This window comes from Apostichopus japonicus, chromosome 4 (genome assembly GCF_037975245.1).
Source record: "Apostichopus japonicus isolate 1M-3 chromosome 4, ASM3797524v1, whole genome shotgun sequence".
NCBI lineage: Eukaryota > Metazoa > Echinodermata > Holothuroidea > Aspidochirotida > Stichopodidae > Apostichopus > Apostichopus japonicus.
The window spans coordinates 26,827,694-26,851,330 of NC_092564.1; the positions used below are offsets into that span (position 1 = coordinate 26,827,694).

The window sequence follows — 23,637 nt, forward strand, 5'->3', positions numbered from 1 at the left end:
GGGTGGGGCAAGTGACACATTAATTCAGTGCAATATTACAGTCAGGTTCATTAGCACGTCTTTGCAATCTATGCTGACACTGTCAAGTTGTAGTGAATGCATGAAGAGGTTGAAGGAATTCATCATAGAGGACAACTTGCACCATGGCTAAGAGAGAAAACAATTATTTTTATTGAAATAAAACGTACCCCTGGGTGGGATTATGGTATTTGTATCTCATAAGATAAAGAAAGTGTAATGTTATTTAATTTTATCTTTTTATATTTCTCTGTTTCAGGTGGTCTACAGGCTATCGCAGAGCTTTTACAAATTGACTTTGAACTTAATTCTGATTCAAATGATCAGTACGTCATTACTCTTCGGAGGTACTCAGGAATGGCACTCACAAACCTTACTTTTGGTGATGTTACAAACAAAGCGCTCTTGTGCAGCATGAAAGGATGCATGAGGGCTCTTGTAGCCCAGCTAAAGCATGAAAACGAGGACTTGAGGCAGGTCGCTGCCAGTGTGCTTCGCAATTTATCATGGAGGGCAGATATGGCCAGTAAGAGAATTTTGCGGGACATTGGAGCTGTTCCAGCACTAATGAAATGTGCCTTGGAAGTTGGTAAAGAGTCGTCATTGAAAAGTGTGCTAAGTGCTCTCTGGAACTTGTCTGCGCATTGCACAGAAAACAAAGCGGACATCTGCGCAGTGGAGGGTGCACTGAACTTCCTCGTCGGCACTCTTACTTACAAAAGTCCCACTAGAAACTGGGCCGTAGTAGAGAATGGTGGCGGAATCCTTCGTAACGTTTCCAGCCATATCGCCACAAACGAGCAATACAGGAAAGTACTCAGAGACAATAACTGCCTGCAAATCCTTCTGCGCCACCTCAAGTCTTCGAGTCTGACGATTGTCAGCAATGCCTGCGGTACTCTTTGGAACTTGTCAGCTCGGAATAAGGAAGATCAGGATCTGCTATGGGAGCTAGGAGCTGTCAGTATGTTGAAAAATTTGGTACATTCAAAGCACAAAGTGATTGCCATGGGGAGTTCTGCTGCTCTGAGGAACCTCATGTCAGCCAGACCCGATTTACTGGCAGCTGAGAATCAGAAAGATGGACAACCAACATTGCATGTTAGAAAGCAAAGGGCCCTGGAGGCAGAAATCGATAAAAATCTTAGAGATTCGCATCTGGAAGGTGCCGATCGGGAGAGGAAAAGATACTCGTACAGCTTCCCTCGGCAAGGTGCGAATCGTAATGAAGGGTTTCCTTCTTCGAGGACAATGCCATCAATACAAGGCAACCCCCCTGATCAGTCTCCTGTACCTCAGAGAATACCCATCTGGAGTCAAACATCAATGTCCACTCCAGAGCCGGAGGGAGTGTCATCACCAGTAACAAAAAGACACCATACTAAGAGGAGTGAACAGACTGAGGGTGGATCGATCACCTACCAGCCTTACGGTATCAATCTGCAAGCGAGTATGAAGAACTCACCCAAACAGTCACACACTGGAAGCAGAGAAATCAGTGGAGATGGATCTCCAGCAACTGGCAGAATGGCAAAGGTAAGTCTTGATAGGTTGCATGCTCAAATCATCAATCAAATGTGTCACTCAATGTACCAAACTGTTCACAAAAGCTTTCATCGTCTTCTGGATAGGTAGTCACAAACCATATGCCTTGATGTTTGTGCAACTATCATAGGTGCTCAAATTCATGTCTTCACAGGAACTTTTTTGATCGTCATGAACGACAGTTTGTTATCATCCAAATAGCATAAGTAAGCTGTCCAATTAAAAATGTAACATGAAAATGCCTGGCATTGTGGATTAGTTGAAATATACACTTGTATTTTGGGACACTTATGTACCAAAAGATTCTGTTTGTCAGAAAATAATAGGTTCAAACTTTCAGCCCTGTGGTGGTTCATCTATATCTTTGTAAATATTTAACTAGCATTCTAACTTGTCCGTGGAGTTTGGTTCAGCCATAGCTCATGAAGAGATTAAATAATCCATTGGGAGTATTTTATAATTATATTCATTTTCTTCCTTTTATACAGGTGATGCAGGAAGTTGCCCAACATACCCCAACATCCTCCAACACATTGCAGAACAAAAACAGTACACCAGCCTACAGTAGCCCATCTGCTGCTAAGGACTCTCCAAAAACTGTACCAGCTCATTGTTTAATGAAAGGAAATAATTCCAGCTTAACAAACAGATCAAACTCGTATTCTTTTGGGATGGAAGGACAGCACATGAGCACCAGTCACCGGGCTTCACAAGAGAGTATCCACAGTGACATCTATCCTTCATCAGCCCATGACAGGGCTTTAGCATGGAAGAAGGTGCAGGGCCGTACCAGTTCAGCTGATAATGGGCTCAACTTGGAAAAATCTTCCAACACGGTGGAGCACAAGGCTGTAGTTCACCAATCGGCAGCGGAGGACATTGGCCATGAAGCCGATTCCATTATCAACTTCAGCCTGAAATATTCAGAGGAAGATTTAAACCCTTCTCAGCAAGGAATGAAACCTTTAAAAGAACCAAAATCGGATTCAAAAGAAAACAAAGGTCAGAAAGAACCCAGTCAGATACCTCAAGAGTGGTGCAATAATTACAATGAAGCTAACTCTGACGGAAATTCTGCAAACAATAGATTTGAGACAATTTCAACTAATCTTCCAAATGTTCACTGCATCAGCTATACAGAAGATGCAGATTTGTTCCATGATGATCAGCCCACAAACTTTGCAAATAAGTATGATCACGAGGAACGCGAGTGCGATAAGGAAGTGGTCTCTTCCGCATCTAGTAAGGGTCATGATTCTGGAAAGCAATCTAATCAAAGAGTTCATGAGGACGGCATGAAAACATATTATGTTGAAGATACACCTGTGGTGTTCTCGAGATGTTCCTCATTAAGCTCCTTGGAAGACGATGACAATGCTAAGGAGGATGCGGGGAAGCAAGAATCAGAAACTAAGAATCAAGGCAGCCACTCTCCTAAAGGTATCCCACCGTCATCTCACACTCCAGATGCAGAGAGTCACACAGAGGAACCAGAATGCCATGTGGAGGATACTCCTCTCATCTTTAGTAGGTGCAGCTCTGTTTCTTCCTTGAGCAGTGTGGAAGTGCAAGACATTTGTGATGACAAGAGTTCTGTCTGCAGTGATAGTAGGAGGGCAAGTGAAGTAGTAAGTCCAAGCGACTTACCAGATAGTCCAAGTGAGACAATGCCCCAAAGTCCTAAGAGAACAAGAGCTACAAGACAAGGAGCAAACATGGCCAAACCACCTTCTAACCCACCATCTCTGCCTGGAAATGAGGAGAACGTTGTCTCGTACAAGGTAGAAGGGCAAACGGTAGACAACTCTTGTGCGACCAGCCTCAGTGCTCTTACTATTGATGATGAAACTAAAGTTGCCCCAGTGAAAGTTATTCAAGATGATGAAGAAAGTAAGATTTCACAGGTGGACACAAATAGAACTGTTGAAGACTCTCAAGAGCGAGAAGACCTGCTCCAGGAGGAGATGACAGAACAAGAAGAAGACATGCTTAATGCTTGCATCAATTCAGCTCTGCCATCAAAGAAGTTCACCAAACCCAAAAGCAAGAGCAAGTTGAGTCAATTGAGGAAGAATGGGCGTGGTTCATTGCCATCTCTTGTTAATAGAGAACCTGATGGTGCAATGGATGGAATTAGTGCTTTTAAGACAGAGGGCACACCAGTCAATTTTTCAACCTCCACGTCTTTGAGTGATTTGACTATCGAAGACATTGAAATTGTTAAAACAGACGATGGAAATTTAAGAGTGAAGAATCCCTCCAAGGTTTCTATCGGCAGTAAGAATGAAAATATTGGGAAAGCAACTCTGCCTTCTCGGGATTCCGAACAAGACGGACACGATAAAACTGATGATGACAGCTTATTAGAGGCTTGCATCAATTCTGCTATGCCAAAGAGCAAAAGCAGCAAAAGTAAGTCAGGTTTACCAAAGAAAAGTAGAGGCATACCCAAGTTGAAAGGTAGCAAAGCCTCTAGTGCATCCAGAAAGAGAATTCCGGTCTCTGAGCTACGTTACAAGAGCCCATCACCTATCCCAGAAATGACTCATGAGACTCGATCATCCTGTGAGAGCCAAGAGTGTGAAGAGAAGTGGCCAGGAACAGTTTCACCTGCTCCTGATACAGTACAAACCTTCTGTGTCGAAGGAACTCCGGGCATGTCAAAGGCATCGTCTTGGGGTGACCTGACAGAATCTCTTGTACAGGAAGACATCATCAATGGAAATGCTCCGCAGGCTAACGAAGAAAGGCGAAGCTCCTTTGCGGGAGCAGGCATCAAGAAACCTCTTCCTAATCGAAGTGGACTGGTTGGACCCACTTCAAAGTTGAGTGCTGGGAGTACTCCTCTGGACTCTCCTAAGTTTTATGGTGTAGAGGGAACACCACTGACATTCTCCAGGAACGACTCCTTAAGCTCTCTGAGTTGTGATGAAGATGCTGATCTAGGACTGGCAAAAGCAGATATGAAGAGTTCCCCCTCCTGTCGAAAACAAGGAGATGGAGCTACCTCACAAGATATGGCAGGAATGTCCAATGTTCCTTCTTCAGTGCCCTCTCAACATCAGAGCTTCTATGACACTCCGATGGACTCCCCAAAAGTATTCATGGTTGAAGGTACTCCTTTGTCCTCCTCACGGAAGGAATCATTGAGTTCAATCAGCTGCGACGAGATGGACGGGGAAGATGATAACGATCAAAGAGAATCCTTTAAGAGTGCAAAGGAGCGTTTAGCTGAAAAAACAAAAGGATCATCTCCAACTTCCCACAGCAAAAGAGAACCTGGAGCTCTTGGTAGGGAATTTTTGCAGCGTCAGTTAAACTCAGATGACCCATTTGAAAACTTTCAGGATGGTAAAGAAGATGACGATTTAGTTGATGGTGAAGAAGAAACCAAAGAAGCTCAAACTGCCGACGAAGAGCTGGATCAAGAACCCTCGCAGAAACCACCAAATGCTCGAGATAAAATTAGACCTTTTGCTGTTGAGGATACACCGGTCTGTTTCTCCAGAAACAGCTCTTTGAGTTCTTTGAGTATTGACTCAGATGAAGAGAATAACGAGCAGGCGCTCTTGGAGCAATGCATATCCTCTGGCATGCCAGCAGGCAAAGAAAAGACATTTCACATTGAAAGTGGGAGTAAAGAAAAAAAGGATAAAAGTGAGCGGAAGGCTTTGAACAGAACTTGGGATGAAGATGAATTAGAAGCAGCATACAAAGAAATGGAAGCTGAAGAGGAGGAGCCGGTCCACAAAGGGCCTCGGATATCCAAACCGGGGGAGTCATCTCAAAAGGTGAATGAGGGTCCAAAGTCAATTCGAGGGGGTAAAAAGACATATAGAAGCCCAATTACAGGGCAAACAAGGACAGTGACACCAGTTAAGAATGCTTCAAGGGGCAGAGGAGGAGGCATTGTTAAACCAGGATCACCTGTTGGTAGAGGAACATCTCCCAAAGCAGGTCCAGGTACAAAAAAGATCATCCCAGCCGGAAGGGGAACTTCTCCTGGTAAGACAACTGGGGCTGGGAGAGGGGCTGCAAGGACCATAACGCCACCAAGGACCATAACGCCACCAAGGACCATAACGCCACCAAGGACGACGACAACTCAGCGTTCAGCGACCCCAAATAGAACAAATTCTCCTGGTGGAGCAACAAGGTTAGGGACAAAACGTGGCAGCATCTCTAGTGTTAGTGACACTTCCAGTAACAATGGAACAGGGAAAACTATCCCGGCTGGAAGAAGTATTTCTCCAGCCGGTAGGGGTAGACCAACGAATGTTAAAACCACACCTGCCAGAAACTTTGGTGCCTCTGCAGCGAATAAAGGGAGGGGTAGTACTCAAGGATGGAATTCCTCAACAACAGCAGATAAATCACTCTATGGTTCTGGAAGAGGGAAAAAGGCACCTGGAAGTGCAACCTCTGCATCTGCCCCTGGATCTCGCACCCAGTCTCCCGCTTCTGGACGGTCACAAATTCCAACTGGAAGAAAATCATCAACCACCTCATCACCAAGTCCAGCGTCCAAAACCCAACTACCAGCAAGAAGGGGTTCTCCTAGCCCTAAGCAATCACCAGGTATAACAAAGAAACCTTTGTCAATTGCCAGAGGACCCTCACCCAGTGCTGCCTCTGTAGGTGCTAAAGGTCCCTCCGGCATTCAGAGAAAAGGAATCCCTACTCTGAGAAGTCGGTCAGCTTCTCCTGGTGCTAGATCTACAAACTTGTCAGTTGCAAAGCCTAATGTCAGTGCACCAGCATCAGATAAAACATCAGAGAGTGGATCCCAAGGTGAGGAAAGCCCACCACAAAGCCCTGGGAAAGAAGAGGAATCTGACCCTCCAAAACTATTCAAACAATCAACATTTACAAAGGACCAACCATCTCTTCCTGACCAAACACCAGAGATGAGTCCAGGGCAGAGGCAGGCTTCTGAACAGGTAACCACACCTACAGCATCAGAGAATTTAGAGGATATACTTTCAGAAGCTGGTAGTGATATCACCTCGCATTCATCAGGCAGTGTGTCAGTATCCAACGGAGGATGGAGACGAACCAAATATGGCTTGACCAACGGGACAGCCTCTTCCTCATCCACAGGTAATAAAAGTGGCCTTATGAAACCACAAAACTCACCTAGTATCCAGGGAGGCCGAAAGGTTGCAGTAGGAAATAAAAGTACAACTTCCAAGGTTACTCCAAGAACTTCATCTGTCCCCAGTAAAACACCACCATCAAAGAGAATTGCATCACCATCGCCGAAACCTCAAGGCAGGAATAACTCAACACCACCAAAACTTAGTCAAAAAGCTACAGGTTTGAAGCCTGGTAACACAAACAATAGTAGGAGTGTTTCACCCAACAGAGGGGGTCCAGTAAAGAAAACCACTCCTCCATCTGTGAAGCAGAATCCACCCAAAGTTGGTCCAACGACTGGTAGGGTGGACGGAGACAAGGTTGTTCCTAACGGATCGGTGAAAAGTAAAATGAACAGCAGCCTGTCAAGTCCACCACAAACAAAAGGAAGTAACGACAAGGAGCGGAAAAGTGACATTTGCCGGGAAATGGGGATCCCGGTCCAGAATAAGAAGGGAAAGGTGACATCCCCTTCTAATGATGGAATTAGATCTGCCGGTATTTGGGTTAAGAACGAAGATGATGGGAGTTCGCAGGCCAGTGATAAGGCTAGCGACATTTCGAGGCAAAGCAGTGTCCTGAGCGTTCAGAGCTCGACATCTCTGGTTGGCAAGGGAACGAACGTCTCAACAAAAAACTTGCCAAATGTGGACATTTTAATGTCCAGCATCAGCAGCATCAGCAATCAAAAAGACACAGATTCTCCGAAAGAAAGCAGAGTCTCTCGTAGTAGCTTGATCGCTGCATCTGACAAAGAAGGATTGAATTCTACGGAAGACGAGAAGACAAAATCAGAGTCCTCTCAGGGCGAAAAGGAGGAGAAAAAGAAGAAACGTTTTTCTTTTCTGAAGTTGAAGGTCGGCAAGAAGAAAAAGGACTCCACAGAGGAGAAGGTGAAAGAACCCAAAGAAAAGGGGAAGAAGAAATTGTTTAAAAAATCCAAAGACAAGGGGAAGCGGACCGAGGACAGCGAAACTCAAACCGACAATGAAGAGAACATTTGTGCAGATACGGACCTATCGGAGAGCGAGCAGCCGTCCCGAGCCAGCTTTCAGAGCCCCGATTTAAACTTTGATCGGAGGCTGGACGACTTGGAAGGCTGGAACAGCGACAACGATATCACCAACGAGCTCATGCCGGATGAATTTGTCGAATGGGATAGCGAAAATGATATTTCCAAGGAGGAACTGCCCGTTTTCTCGGAGACTGCATCAGAGGCCGACCCCCAGAGCCTAGAGTACAGGGTGAACACGTCAAGTCCACAGCACAAGGCTAAACTCAATGGAATGTGTCAGTCGGGCTCACCGACGTCCAAACTCGCCGACTATTTCTCAGAGGAGTCTTTAAGGAATCATGTGAAAGCAGAGAGTCATCTGATCGTGAAAGGTTTGCGGAGCCTGAGCCTCTCGGAGGCAAATACAGATCTGCAAGGCGATTCCTCTCCTCCTCGACCGCAGAGACTCCGTCTGCCCAAGAAGCCATTCGGGATGAACCGCAGCGAAACATCTCCTACTTCCTCGGCCATCCCAGTGCTGGTCTCGCCATTCAACTACAGTCCTAAAACCCTGAAGCTCAATGCTGAGAATCTGCAGAATTCAGTGGGTGAGTTGAAAGACAGCAGAGAGGAGGCAGCGGAGGGTAGAGGTAAAGGGGAAGGGTTGACCAGTCCCGCAAGTCTAGCTAGAATGACCACTGTTTAAAGAGACAACACGGCACTTTTAGCATGGAAGGTTAGCTTCTTCAAATATTTTCATTTAAACAAGATTTACCTTAATATTCAGTGGTGCTGTCTGTCTTTCCTTGTGTGAACATTTCGTAAAGCTCGCTACAAATAAGTACAACAGTTTAATTTAATATTCAAAAATGATATCAATGAATGTTACATGTAACAGTAGTAGCTCAAGTGATAAAACTTTGTGAATTTTTGTGTTTTGATGTGAAAAACAATATCATAATTATATACCCTTGTTTAATGTATATTTGAGATAGATTGACATTAATATCAGAAACGTGTGACCTTGGGACTATATTTACAGTAAACCCCAAGACGAAAAAAATGTAACATTAGAATGTCAGTTTCATAACGAATGGAGAAATAAGCCTATTTTGAACTGACATGTGGCAATGATTAGTCTGTTGATGTGTAAATGTTTTAACTTCTTGCCAATAGCTACATAGAATCCTTGATATGATAGGCTTAGCTCAAGAAAAAAAACTTGAAAGAGCAAATCCTTTTTCCATTTGAGAACAGCTTCCTCACGAAAAAATATTCGCTTGTATGGGTCTGGTTTCTCATGCCAGGGTATTTTTGTTTTGTACAGACAAAGGAGAGATAGTGAGGTTGCCACCATCAGTGGCTTCACCACATTGGCTCCCTGGGTAGGATGGGTATGGGAGAACTTAATACATTTATACATAGGTCAGTCACTCTATCTGCTGACCATTGATCTGTTGTTGTACTGTAGATGTAAACATTAGTAATTCATGTCAGTATATTATGATACACCTCAATTGGACACTTGAAAAAGCATAACAGGTGTAAAATACCGGTTGTAGTTATCTTGGTTCAACATAAGAATCAAGTAAAACATATGTATGTGCTTAATGAATATTTAACCAGTGGAAAGTGGTGGTAGGGGGAGGAGAGAGGAGGGAGGGACAAGGAGGGGAGGAGGGAGGGGAGGAGCAAGTTAGTTAATAGTTACCTTAATTTGTTGAAATAGCAATGAGCACTTGATAAAGACTGGTGGGTGTTAATATGGACTTAATATAAATTGGTGCTTGTACATACTCGATAAAAACACTTGATATAAACATTGTCTAGCTTTTTAAAACATACTTCAAGCACCCTCTCATGATGGACCAGTTATTTATGCTCTTTCTTGTGCTAGTGGATTCCCACCTCACAAATGCCACCTTGATACCAGTAAATCTTACATAAGCTCAGGGGGACCATTGTCTGGAGTCTACCATTGTATTTCCCTTCAAGACAGTGTAATCTATTGAATAGCACAGCCATGTCTGTGATTGAGTTTGCCAAACTAAGCAAAACATCACCAAAATTAGGGTGACAAGGACAAAATTATCCTTTACATAGATTGTACCCATCAGTTTGCAGTCAGAGTAACCCTAACTGTTCAAATACATATTTAGTACTTTGAAGAAGATCCTGCTAGGATCGAAACGTCAGGCCAACTAACTTTTACACATTAGTACTTTGTTGGCGGTTGCTGCACAAATATTAGTTCGAGGAACTGTTATGATTTGTACCTGTCATAACTGTGGGTAATTTATAACTTTCTTGACTACAAGGCTATTTAAAATTTGTTCCTTTGATGGTCCACCTAAATCATTACTGTTCTCTATAGCAGTTAAGGAGAGATTTCCCCTCCCTCATTAGTTCTTGGCTGAAGATAACCCAATAGTTGATTTTGTACTGCCAGGTACTTTACTCCTCTCCTATACCCCCCCCCCTCCCCCCACTTCCCTCCCTCTCTCTCAACCCTTCCATGACCAACCATCCATGATGATCAAACAAGTAACATTGTTCATTTTTGGGTTCTGTTTCAGGTTCAAGTGGTGAGGGTGGTAAGCCAAGCCAGGATTGTTGCTGACAGGCAGGTTGTTGTTTCAAAGAGCGAAAGCTCTCTTAAAACGAAAACAGTCAATGTTTTTGTTGCCCTGTATCTTTCAGTAGTTGTTGCTGTTCAATCGTTCACTCACTAAAATCTTTTGCTTCTAATGTTTTATGGGTTGGCCCGACTAAGTGGCTGGGCCTTGCTGTACTTTTATTTGCTGATTTCATTTCTCGTTGCACTTTTTCAGTTTCAGTGCTTTCATATTTTGTCGTCTGCATGAATGCAAAACTCTAACAACCTCGTCGTCAGTTGGGAAAGTTTGATAGTTCAAAATCAATGGTTTAAACACAGAAAAGAGAACACAGAATCTTTATGAAATGTTGGATCTAACTAGTTTAGTTTTCTTCTCATGGGCGTGTATAATTGATACACACATTGGGATGGGGGTAGCATACTGCATTTTATTTGGTATACTATGCGGTCAAACAAAAAACTGGTAGATGTCTCAGATCAATTTATGGACAACACCTGCAATTTCCAACTCTTTCACAGACCAACTGGTTTCACAGAATGGCTTGTCTATGCTAGGAAACCCTGTACAAGACACTTAATTTATACCATGGAGTCATTGGTACTGGGAGAAACAACTTCCATTTTACTTATTATGTAAGGTGACACAGGGCTGGCAAAGTCATGGGGGTTGGATAGGCTGCCAAAACTATCATTTTCATATGTAAAGGTTTATGAAGTGCAAAATACACGAGACAAGATTGTTCAAATTCCCGAAGACAGATAACATTGTGAAAGATTTCATAATGGGGGTCCATATGTAGGGGTTTTTTTGGGGGTGGATTAGAATTGTTTTGGTTAATGTAGTTGGTAATATGTTGTTGGTATTGGTGTAAATAGTCTGTTGCCAATGAAACTAGTTGGTCTGTGCTCCCATGAATTGGTTTAGTGCAGCAGTAATATCCTGTCATTTTGCTGTTGTATGTATGGCCAACTCATCACATGCTTTCCTTTGTTCCAGTGACTTTGGTTATTGCTGTTCGTGTGGACTTTTCGTTCATTTGCAAGAAATATTTTGTATTAACATAGTTACTGCTTTATAATTAAGATAGTTACTTGGAGCAACCAAGAACACTAGCGGTGCAAGGAGAAATGTAATTTGCAGCAACCGAATCTATGATAAGTTTTAAGAACATAACACAGATGTCTGGTATTCATACTTGAATATTTATATTCAAACGTGCATTCTCATTGGCTAGATATTTTGATCCGGTTTAAACTTTAGAACAGATTGAAAGAAGAAAAATAAAAAAGGTTCAACCTCTCAATTTGTCTGTCTAAACTGGTCTTGCTGTCGATGAACTCAAAATTCTTAAAGATTGCCAGGTGGTTTTAGATTCAGTCAGATTTAACCTTTTCAAACTCAAGTAATTTGAAAGTATAGTGACCATGCTTTTTTAAGAATTTTCACTGAAGTTTTGTGAATGGTCAAAGAAAACAAAAAGAAAACAAATGAATTTAAAATGATGTGAATGAAAAGGTGCTAGAATTAATATAATTTGTAATTTTTTATTTTATAGTTTCGTGCGAATGGTGCAAGCAGTTTAATGGTTTTCTCACAATGTCGTTAACTTGTCAGCTGCATGAGTCACTTTCTATTCCAATGATACAATATAATGTCTTCACACAACTCTATTATCAATTGATGGTAATGTAAAGGGGTCAAAGGTCAAATTATCCTACAGTTGCCTGCCTTGAAGTAAACAATGGTAATCGTATTCATAAATATTATTACAATTATAAAAGTTAAAGAAACATAATAATAACTATAGTGTGCCCAATGGGGAAGGTAAGAGGCAGGGGGGGGGGGTGTGAGGGGGCTTGATATGGTGAAAGGACAAGAAAGCAAACAAAGTTGAATAGTGGAAAAGTTTTTATTTCTTACCACTAGCCAATGAGTTACTTGCATCTGTGTATCATTTCCAGAAAGGGTGATGGGACTAGGGGTCTGCGAGAAGGGTCACCCGAGGGGATTACAGAAAGGGGTTGTGCAACTGTGTTCTAGTTTATTCATCATGTGTCAATGTATTCTCTTGATGTCTTTCAATTTCTCTAACAAGTGTTCAAATTTGGTGATATGTTGTTTTCTACTAGCCACTTGGAAAAGGGAGAGAGTAGAAAGGGTGTTGTAAGGGTGGAGTGGGAATCAAGTTGATGAACAGGTTATGTTTGGAGTGAAAAAAGTTTGTATGTTTTTTTTGTTTTTTTTATTGTTGAAGTTTGAAGAGTTACATTGCTATTTAATCTGTTCATAGAAGTTGATCAATGATTTATTGTAGGACGTTGGAGAATCGGGGAGGGAGGGGAGAGGGTGTTGATGGTGAGGGGAAGAGGACAGCATATGAGGTTGCAGCGGAATGGCCTGGCAGTGTTCACTGTCAGATATTTTTCAATTCAATCAAACAAATTTCATTTCTGTCAAAGTTGGCAACAGCAACATTGAAAGTGAAAATTAGAAAATATTTTCGATTTGTTTAAAATTTTGATGAGGAGTTGCCAATATGATTAAGGAAGATAGATGCCAATATTTTGACTTGACAAAGAAGCTTTTGTATCAGTTAAAAAGGAGAAAATATAATTTCTCTCTGCTTATGACTTTTTTGTTAAGCCTCCTGATTTGCTACTAAACAGAAGCGAATTGTAGATAGAGAGTGAAAAATAAATACAGATATTTCATGATATATTAAAATATGTTGTACTGCTAACTCATTGTAGGATTTAGTAAACCTAGTAGCTTTAAGCAAAATTATTTTTTAGATATCTTTGAAAAGATTTTTTCTGGGAAATACAGTCTAGAGATATTTACTGCCATAGCTATTTTTTAACTTAAATATTGTGTGAATTGATTTGATGGAAATTGTAGTTGGGAGCAGTAGGGGATTGTAGAGATGGTGGGGAGAGGTTGGGGGGTGGGAGGAAGGTGTATACATGACATTTGCATACTTAGGTTTAAAATGTGTTTTAACACTACAATTCAAGGTGAAGGAAAGACACTTTGCTGTCAATTCACTTAAATAGGGTTACAGATATACTCTGTGCAAAGAAAAAAATATCAGCTGTCATAAAAGCTTGTTTTTGTATTGTACATAGGTTATTACGTGCAAAGCATTGTATTCCTTAAGCATGAGGTAATCGCACTCTTCGCATGTGTTTCTACTAGCCAGTGATTTAGTCTAGATTATGGTCACAAATCTATGAGAGTTATGATATTTTCTCACACATTTATGAATTATGTTGTAAATATATATTTGTAAATATGACAACCAAAAAAAAGGAAGTTTACCAAGAAACTGCAAAAAAAAAAAAAGAAGGAAAAAATCCTGTTATTTACAGCAAAAGAGAAGAGGTATCTGTTTTGTATTCTTGTTTGGTCATATTTATAGTACTATATTTCGTTCACTACTGTCAGTTGTATTTTTTTTGTTTTCTTTTCGAAGAAGTATTCATTGTGCGGAGAAATACTGCATTCAGTCGTAAAGACGATGTGTATTAATACATAGAAATACAAAATAAAAAGAAGAATACAGAGACAACTTTGACAAAATTATATATTTACCATTGTGTTTATCTTCTTTGTTTTCCTTTTTGTTTCTCGCTATAATTGCTATGATTTTATTATCCTGTTGAATATTCATGATTGCACATTAGTCAATAATAATGTCTTGATTTTCAAATGATGATATGCACCCAGCATCGTCCTGATCCTGAAATTCTGACGGTTTAAAAGTCGCTGCAAAAGAAAAAAAATGAAATGTCGATTAGGTTCTCAAACTTGTTAGGTCTAAGTCAGGATTTTAGTACAATTCCATACTGCACATTTCAGTTTCATTATTTTATAATTCAGTTTTTGGGGATTTGTGTTTTCTTTCAAAAGTTTTACAATTAGTTGTGTTACATTTGCCACTGCATCGCAATTATTTTTCATTTCCTAAAAGCTGCAGTTTGAGTTTGATTATCTGCTCCATACGGTTGTTTTACTTAATTGTTTTCATTCTAGTGTCAATCTAACTAAAGCCATTTCAATCTAACACCCCTAATTCTAACTAACCAGATCCATGTGTTTGATACAACCGTTTTTTAATCTGACATTTATTTAGCTCCGTATATAACACCAGACTAATACTTACGTCACCACGCAGGACTGTCGTCGCGATTTCAGTCGTGCTGTCCTCAATTTTTTATCCTGTTCTGTTTCCCCATCTAAATTGCTTTCCATTTTCATTGGCGAGGACACCTGGAAAAAAGATGAAAACTGGTATAGGTATGTGGGCTGACACTCCAAAAGGATCTTGTCATTTCTTGTTTGTTAATGGTGGCCTTCTTCGTTTCAGAAAGAGAGGCTAAAGACTCAAGTTTGTAGCCTCATGTGGCAGTGTTAATAATGGTGAGCATGGTACATTATTGAAAAGTTCTTTGAACAATCAATAAAAAAGAAGTTGCTTCCTTTTTTCCCCTTTTGCCCGATCTCATGTTACCACTGCCAAAAAACAAGATAAGATGAGAACAAAATTTGGATCAAACCTTATGGCCGTGAAATATTGAGAGCAGCATTTGTTCTTGAATTGATAGCATTGCATCTTTAAGAGCTTCTGTCAGCGAGTCCAATCCACCATGTTGAATCTCCATGGCGATGTCACCCAAACGGATCGCCCTCTCCTCTGCGCATGCCCGATCGACGAGGATTGCGTTAACCCTGTCGTATGAGTAACAAAAACGGAACAAAATATGGCTGGTTTGAATTTAAAACTGGAACCGATCCAAACAGCCCTTAGTTGGTGGTGATCCAGGCAGGGACATGAGTCACATACTTCATGATACCGCTTTACGAAAAGTTGCAAATCTCATGCGGGCTATCAGACAATCAGAGCGGACTCTCTACAAAGAGGAAGTTACAAAGAACATACAAGTAGCATCGTTGCATACACCCTGGTATCAGATGCAAGCGACATGTGACAAGGAAACAGGACATTTCATCGTGATCTTGGGTCACCATGATCCACCGAGCTGTCACATTTGTTATGTTTGTACCCTCGAAGGTCTTGGGGGTCAGATCCCAAGTGGGATAGCCTTCACACTAGACCTTGATCTTGAATAGAGTATCATGATCCGGATCAGATACCCTGCCCGAGATCTAGTGTGAAAGCACTCCTTGAATACCAAATCAGATAACAATAGCGTACCTCATGATACCACCAGCAAAAACTAACAAAAGAATATCTCATGGTACCACCAGAAGATGACTACATGATGACAGTAGCATGGGTTATGTTAACCTACTACCACGCATTAACAGTAACTTACCTACGAACCATAACTTCCAAAGAATGATCCATCACTTTTGTTGAAAATCCAAGTCCTACGCCCTGGTCGAAACAGTCAGCTTTCTAGTCAAAAAGAAAAACAAAAGGAATAAAAGTTTGAAGTGCGCATTAGGGTCATGTGTTACCGCGATAGCTGCTGATAAATAATAATAACAATACTTATTTAGGCCTATATATAAAGCGCATTATAACGACGGTCTCAGTACGCTTTACAAGAAATGAAATTAGAACAAATATACACATAGTAGAAGAAAAACTTAGAACAAAAACTGAATACACGAAAGGATCGAAAAAATTACAAGGTCTACTGTAATAAGTGAATTTTTAAGACGCTTTAAAAATTGTCTATGGTAGGGGCATTCCTAATGTGGGTGGGGAGAGTGTTCCAGAGTTTGGGGGCCGCTAATTGTAAAGAACGCTCAACGTTAGCGTTAGATTGATGTTGAATGACACGCAGTAGCCTAATTGCAAATTTTTTTTTAAATTTGCATCATGCAAAGGGGGTTTGAGGACATCTCTGTTTATGGTTTATATAATACTAACAATGGTCTAAATTCTCGGCCAAAGTTTGTCAGAGTCCACCGGATCATCATAATGTAAACTGACATACTGTACATACCAATCATGTAGAACATGCCCAGTGCAGCTGCATACGTAATGAGCTAAGTAAATTAGCTTAATGTGTTTTCTAGACTTTTTATTTCTCTGTCTTTTTTTTAAATTTTTTTAGGTTTTGTAAAGCGCCTAGAGGCCATTTGGTATTTGGCGCTATATTAAGAACTTATTTATTAGTTATTATTAACCCTTCAAGTTGTCTGGGGTTCGTGCGTGACGAACTATCATCAAAACAGCAAAATTCTGACGTCAGACAACGAGGTGACGTATTTCCGGATTACAACCTACCGTAACGCCAGCATTCATGCGTCTGAGTTCTTCGTCTACATTAGTCTTAGATTCCATCATCAACTTCCTCTTGCCGTCAATTTCTCTTTGACCAGACGCTAAACTACGAACCTCCCATAGGCGACGACGACGCTCTCGTTCTTCCTGAAATAATGGAAAATTAAAGATTGGGACAATGGAATCTCAATTACCAATGACTCAGTTACGCCAGGTGTGGGGAGGGACCTACGTAATTTTTCCATTTCCCTGGGGAAGTGTGGGGGAGCATGGATTTTCCGCAGTTCATGAAGCATGCAAACATTTCCATTGGTTTCGTTCTTATCCATAAATACTGGAGCAGGTTACCTAATTGCCACCCCTCGTCCTACCGCGGCTTAAAGGGTTGGCTTCATGCCCATACCCATTTCCACACCACTTATGCATAACAAACTTCAACCAGGGAGTTGTTCCATAACAACTCCCTGCTTTAACGAACAACTCACATGCTATTTAGTAAAGATAATAGGCCTACATGTTTTGTTATTCTATTAGGGTATCACTTCCCTATAATGATGATGTAAACTTGTATGGCGGATACTGACAGAAACATACTGTGGAGACGCAATGGGGTGCTAGGGATCTATACACTGCTAGAAACACGACGAAATGACTACATTGTTTAAAAAATAATGGCCCAATATTTGATATAGTTTGGATAAACAATGTTCACTGTACTGGTAACATCTCCTAGGCGACAGGTGATTTTGCTAGTCTGGATCCTGGTCACTGTTACTGTGGTATAAGCTCCCTCCCTTAACAGTTACATCACTGAAGTTATAAAAACTCATCAAGTCGTTACATTTGACTTGACTCTGCATGGAGACATGCATGGTGGTGTATAGGGCTCGTCATGCCCGATCCAACCCCCTTCTTGGTATTTTATGCCTCCTGCATCTATAATCTTACCGTCATATGGAGTTTCATGAGATTTGTAGCACTCTTGAAACTCTGAATGAACTCATCTTTCAGTTCCAAGAAAAGGTCATCGACCGCATGGTTCTCCTCCTTGTGAACCTCCTACAAACGGTGAAAGTATAATTGGAGTAATTAGTGAGGCCCAAAGAGGTAGTGACAGAGGAAAGAGGGGAAAACAAATTCAAAACAATGAAATCAGCGGATGGCTCTCGGCAATATGTATGTTAGTAATTAGTTACTCATTACGAATGAAAAGAACATAAACATACATCTAAGTCGTTGAAAGCCCCGGATAGCTCAAACTGTATGTCTCGCCAGTACTTTGAATTCTTCGCGAGGGACGTGACACGAAGAAGAAATTGTGGGTCAGTCTGCAAAATAATAAGAACGAGGTTAACATATCAGCTGGGTAGAAGGATTTGGCTAGTATTTTAGAGTTAACTTAAAAGAATAATGAAATCTGAATCTACAACAACAATAACTTGCTATGAAAAAAGGTTAAGAAAGAAAGGTCTGTTTTGGTTAGCTCCTTCGATTACATACATGTTACATACATAGAAAATAACGCTCCTTTATTATTTAACTAGTTTAAATCAGACAACCCTGTATGCATAGAATGTGGCAGGTTATACTTGCAATATAAGCCATTTATTAGAGCTATTTTTATTTAAGATATCATGGTTAATTTCGGTTAATCATGGTTTAACTTTGGCCACCATTCCTCTACCGATATGTGAATTATACTGGCTGGGAAGTATCGGAGAGTGTTTCTGGATCATTTCTGACCAAACAAATAATACCCGTTCTTGCCGTCATGTAAACTGCTGATTTGATAATGTATATTTTGAAAGACAGTGCAATTGTAAGTGTGCGTCCATCTACTATATATATGTTTTCTCCGTCATATAGACTAATTTAAATGACAACAGGGGACCAGACTGGGAGAAGGGGGCGTGCCCGTCCCCCTGGGCCCAGACTCCGTCTGCCCTGATTCTGTACGGTCAGTGGCGTAGGAAGGTACTTTTGAGTGGGGGGCTGAAGACTGATGGCCGGCCTGGGAGAGGGGTCTGAGGGGAGGGGGTTTCCCCCTCCCCTTTGGATCTTTTTTTGCATTTCCAGGTGGCCTCAGATGCAATTTGGTGCAATATAGCACACTTCAACATCCCACTCCATTTTGTAAATAATTTTGCATTTTCACCTGGCTTTAGATGCAATTTGGTGCTCCAAATGAGATTTTTTTCTCATTTGGAAATGAAAAAGGGGTTTTCTGACTTGCGGAGCGGGGGGCGGAATGATACTTCCGCCCCCCATATTTTTCACTGGGGGGCTGGCTCCCCCAGCCCCCCCCCCCGGTTCCTACGCCCTTGTGTACGGTAACTATAGATATGTATCACCTGATCGCTATCTGTCATTTCATCGTAGAGGTGCAATCTACGGTCTTTCTCAACCTCAAACTCTTTCTCTATGACGCCATCTTGGTATCGGCGAGTCAGCTCTATCATAAATTCATCCTTGGCGTCACCCATGTCTCTCACGAAACTTTTCTTTTCCTTTTTCAACCTCTCCTGATTAGGGGGAAAATATACATATTTGAATTCTTTGAATTTTACTGGACTTTACTAATCAACTTTCTGTCTATACACATCATGAATGTTATGAATCTAACACGCAAAGCATTCCAGCATTATACATTAATATTTGAAATCATCATCTAATTCCTGACAGATAAAATTGCAGAAACGTTTACGTGCAGCAGATTACGTCACCATTGTAACACTTGTTTTCTACTTGATTGGGGTATAACAACGGCTGCACCACAGCACGCACACCTGCGCATGTCAGTAGTAAAATATTCATACATAGTCATGTTTGGCGCGACAGGAAAACCTATAATAGCAAAAATCTTCTTTCTCTACTTGATAAAATCCGTAAATGTTTTACCGACCTCGTTTCTGGTAATAACTTGTTCCAGTTCTCTGTTAAGAGGTTTGAATATTTTTAATGCCTTTTGACTCGTTTGCTTCTGACGTCGAACCCTACGGCGTTGTTCTGCATTCATGGCACTGAGAAATGCAATAAAGGAAACTTATCCAGTATAGCAAAACCGGGTCGTAGGTTAAGGCAGGAAGAGTGGGGAGGGGGAGGGGGGTATGGAAAAATCTTAGGCTAGATTTTTTTATTAGGGGGAGATTTTGAAACCAACTTGTATATAGTTAAGAAATATCCACATGGGAATAGTTACGTGTTTCACTTTATTGGTTGGTGAGTATGGATGTGTGTGGTTGTGTATACTCCAGCCTCCAGGTCCACCCTTGACCACATGTATGCACACAGCCATAGCTATTTCACATTTCCCGCCCAAACACATTCAACAATGTAGCGCGAAGATTTCGAACTATTCTTATGGATATATATCCTCCCCCGTCTAACAAAGTATTTTTGGCCGTTGATTATTTTTTTGTAAATTATACCGTAATGACTACTGTCCACATACGCCTGAGCACATCTGTATAAGAATCGTCAATGCAGGCATAGTTTACTCTGTGCTGATGTTTCTTAAGACAAGTGACTTTAACTTTCTAAAGATATTGAAGTATAATTTGTGCAGCTTTTCAGGGACGGGAACGCAATGAAGGCAGTTATTTTGACTTTTTTTTTATTTATTCCGCCAGGAAGTGAACATGAAATCCCTTCATTATTTTGAACTATTAGATGATTCCGTCAACCAAAGTTTTGTAGCGAAAATGTCTTCCAAATACATCGTTCATTCAAATGTATGTAATCGTTGCCCCTTTTAATTCGTACTTCAGTGTAGACGGTTACCGCGATACTTACTCTTGAACAGCGATAATCGTTAGCTTACAGGTGGTACGTTCCAGTTGTAACGGACGGTTATTGAATTCATCTCCGTAAGTATCCTCCGGCTCTGATTCAGAGTGGTATCGTCCATCTACCTCCCAGTGGTGACCACTGTAAAAACGAGGATCATCTTGTTGTTCGTCGTGTACCCGTTTGACGCGAGTTTCCATCTAAGACGGAAAGAAAACGAAACAGTTTGATGTTTGGATTAGTAAGATTGCGATCTATAAAGGGCCGTATATAACATATGCCTCTCCCGATTATCGCTCCAAATCTTTTCTGAAGGAGACATCCATTGGTCAATTTAAAACACTGTTTTCTTGGTTAAATATTGTTTTATTATACTCTTTTATGTTAAGTTGGTCTAGAGAGACGGGGAGGGATTTTTTTGAGAAGACTTGTGCACATACTCACATCCCTCCCCGCCCCTACCCCCCTCCCACTCCACCCGGTTAGTTTTTCGCCTTTTCCTAATATTTTGGGATAATAGCTATAGGGCGTCGGCTTTTCAATCCAACACCTTTGTTCATATTTGTCCAAATTGAATAAAAGGTCGGATATTGAATATCAACAAGAAGCTGCAGCATCACGTGATTCGATAATCTAAACATAAATACGGGTAACATGCAAAACATTTATTTCCTGCCGTGGCTGCGTTCCTTGAAAATTTAACAAGACTAGCGGATTTCCCACGATCTCCACTCTTTAGTGAGATCTGCACTATACTGGGAGCAATCCTTAGTCTGTTGAAGTCTACAATTCGAAGTCTAAAGATTATTCCTAGCCTTACAAGTATTTTCCTATTCATATGTCTTCGGTTTGTCTCTTTACGTACCTTGTAGTGCCCATCTTTACGCCGTAGGTTCGGCTTTATCTGTCTTCTAAACGACTTTTCAATTGCGGCGTCGTTATGTTTCATATTGAAACAATGTTCTTCCTCGTCAAACTCAACATCTGTGTCGTATCCATCTGATTCAACATTACAAGGGCTCTGAACATAAAAGAAAAACATTCTGAATATGACATCTGACATCATTACTTAAAAAAAAATAGACTTCAATGTTCAATGTTGATGTGCCTGCAGGCGGTTTTGTCGAAGACGGACTGCCAAAGGGAAATACTTTGATTTGGTGTTTTTACCCCCCCCCCCCTCACCTCATCTGATTCTTCTTGTGCAAGGGGGCAGCTAGCGATCTAGTTGCTGACGTGTCCCGCTTTTAAATGAGTACCGCACCGCTCGCCACCAAGTCCACGTCACTAGGCCTGGATTCGAGTCTTTTCATCAAATAACAGCATTCCCCAGAACTGAACTTCAGACGTCACTATGATTCGATCTTAAATAATTTAATTTGTAGGCAATTTGCTGATTAACATAAGCTTGAAAATGTACATGGTCGGTAGACACAATACCATTCGTGGTACTAAAGCCTAGGCTAAAGGTCTAGTCCCAGGATAGTCCTTAATTTCATAATTATTATTCAGGGCATACTGAGATAATACAAATTATCGACTAAAGATAGAAGACCCTGAAATGTACTTACGTAAAACTTGTAGAATGTAGCCATTGTTAGTCAGATAATTATAACAACGGGTGAGGAAAATGCACCGTAGTGAAAAACAAGACTGCCAAGTGAGTGGCAAACGTCAGCATACAAGCTCCAAGCTTTTATTGAATTACCAACTTTCGCGCGCAAGGTCCTTTGTGCGTATAGCAATGGCAGCGCATACTTCAAGCGACTGCGACTCCATGACGTAATAGTAGGACGAGTTCAAAGATTTTACACAGCGCTGTAGCAAATCCCTGAAAGAGTTGACGTTGGCGCGTGATCGTGGAAAAGATGGTGATTGTGCGCGTATTGAATTTTAACTCTAGTTCGGGTAAACTCTATAGTTATGTTGCATGCGGAATACACATTTAACACTATTCACGTTATTCGCTACAGTTGTGGCATTTACGGCTCAATGCACGTTAATTGTTCTCTGTCAGCAATTAAAAATTCATGAATATTGACACCGAGGCCGACAACCCAAACTAGGTCGCGTTGCGTATACATACACCTAGCCTAAAGTCAATGTTTTACCCCCTTGTACCATATTTTCATGCACTAGCCGGTGGGTTCTGTGAATTTTCTTTCGGTAGTGAATGGGAATTTACTTGTAAACTGGTTACTCGTTATATTTTTGCAGCAAAAGTACCAGTTTGGTTTGATACAAACGTAACCAGTGTTGGGTACAATAATTCCTCAAGCTCTTTAGCGTGTATATATATATATATATAAATCAATGACCTTTAGTTAGAGTCAGAGCGGCGGTTATGCTGGGAGTCAGAGCCGTATATAGAGAATATACGGCTCTGCTGGGAGTAAATGAATAGCGCCACTAATTTCTGTTTGAAGTACTAGGCTTTCCTGAGTCGGTTTAGAACTTTAGATAACCGGAGACACTCGTTTGTCCGTGTCGCGGCGAACCGGAGGTATAAACAAACTATTACTGTACGTGATATCCATCTATGAGGGAATGTTATGTGACAACTCGCCAAGCAGTGTGCGATTGTCGAAACGCCCTTGAATTATTGGCTTGATTTGCTTTCGTCTCTGCGCAGTTCACACGCTCACGTTATGGGAACTTGAAACCCGGGTACCGTGTGTAATGGTTTATTATGTGTGAAGACTCGCGCAAAAAGAAACGTGTAATGCCGGTAATCTGACCTAGTTTCGAATGAGGTGTAACAGAAGTGTTAGACACCACCATCGATCCCAGAAAATACACACACAGCTTGCTACCGTCGGTAATTAGACACTAGTGTACAGTCAGTACATACAGCTACGTTCAATACCCACAATACAGTGTACATGAGAGCGTGGACACCTCAGTTCTAGCTAAAAGATAACAAGGTATCACGTTTCATTACTGGCTGCATTTTCTAGCGACAAGAAAAAAAAACGTCATTTGCAAGCAACGGAAAGTTAACTTTTACAGAGCGCGGTTTGGTGCGAGTCTTCAATGCCTTTAAGTCAAATGGTGCATATTTAGAATATAATGTAGATCTATATAAATAGCTCTAAACGGTAGGATTTGGCAACGCAGCCCCACGGCGTCATTGCATGGGCGTAGTAGAAATATCAGAGTAACATCCCTTTAATCGTAACAAACATATCATGACTCGTTAAAAGTGAACAGACACCTGTAATGGAGGGCTCTTAAATTCCAGCCAATAACAGTGTAATCCTTTCCCTCTGACGCATCTGCATTCA

At 41.2% G+C, this 23,637-nt stretch overlaps 2 protein-coding genes across 7 annotated transcripts in view; one reads left to right on the top strand and one right to left on the bottom strand.

The window, feature by feature from the left end:
* Positions 1-13,893, top strand: part of LOC139966987 (adenomatous polyposis coli protein-like) — a 64,122-nt gene extending 50,229 nt beyond the window's left edge. For 4 of the 6 annotated variants that reach the window (XM_071970533.1, XM_071970538.1, XM_071970534.1 and 1 more), the window contains 2 exons: positions 278-1,554; positions 2,052-13,893. In XM_071970533.1, the coding sequence (XP_071826634.1) occupies positions 278-1,554; positions 2,052-8,399 (7,625 nt within the window). In that variant the 3' untranslated portion in view covers positions 8,400-13,893. The remainder of the gene's footprint in view (positions 1-277; positions 1,555-2,051) is intronic. The other 2 variants (XM_071970535.1, XM_071970537.1) reach the window with 2 other exon arrangements.
* On the bottom strand, positions 10,972-22,084 carry LOC139966989 (uncharacterized). The gene is made up of 12 exons (XM_071970540.1): positions 21,925-22,084; positions 21,219-21,374; positions 20,360-20,553; positions 19,470-19,587; positions 18,919-19,089; positions 17,794-17,895; positions 17,516-17,626; positions 16,571-16,714; positions 15,648-15,730; positions 14,868-15,039; positions 14,474-14,580; positions 10,972-14,076 (listed from the first exon to the last, which is right to left on the bottom strand). Exons 1-12 carry the CDS (start codon positions 21,946-21,948, stop codon positions 14,067-14,069), a joined length of 1,392 nt encoding a protein of 463 aa, XP_071826641.1. The 5' UTR covers positions 21,949-22,084; the 3' UTR covers positions 10,972-14,066.
* Between the last annotated feature and the right edge of the window lie 1,553 nt (positions 22,085-23,637).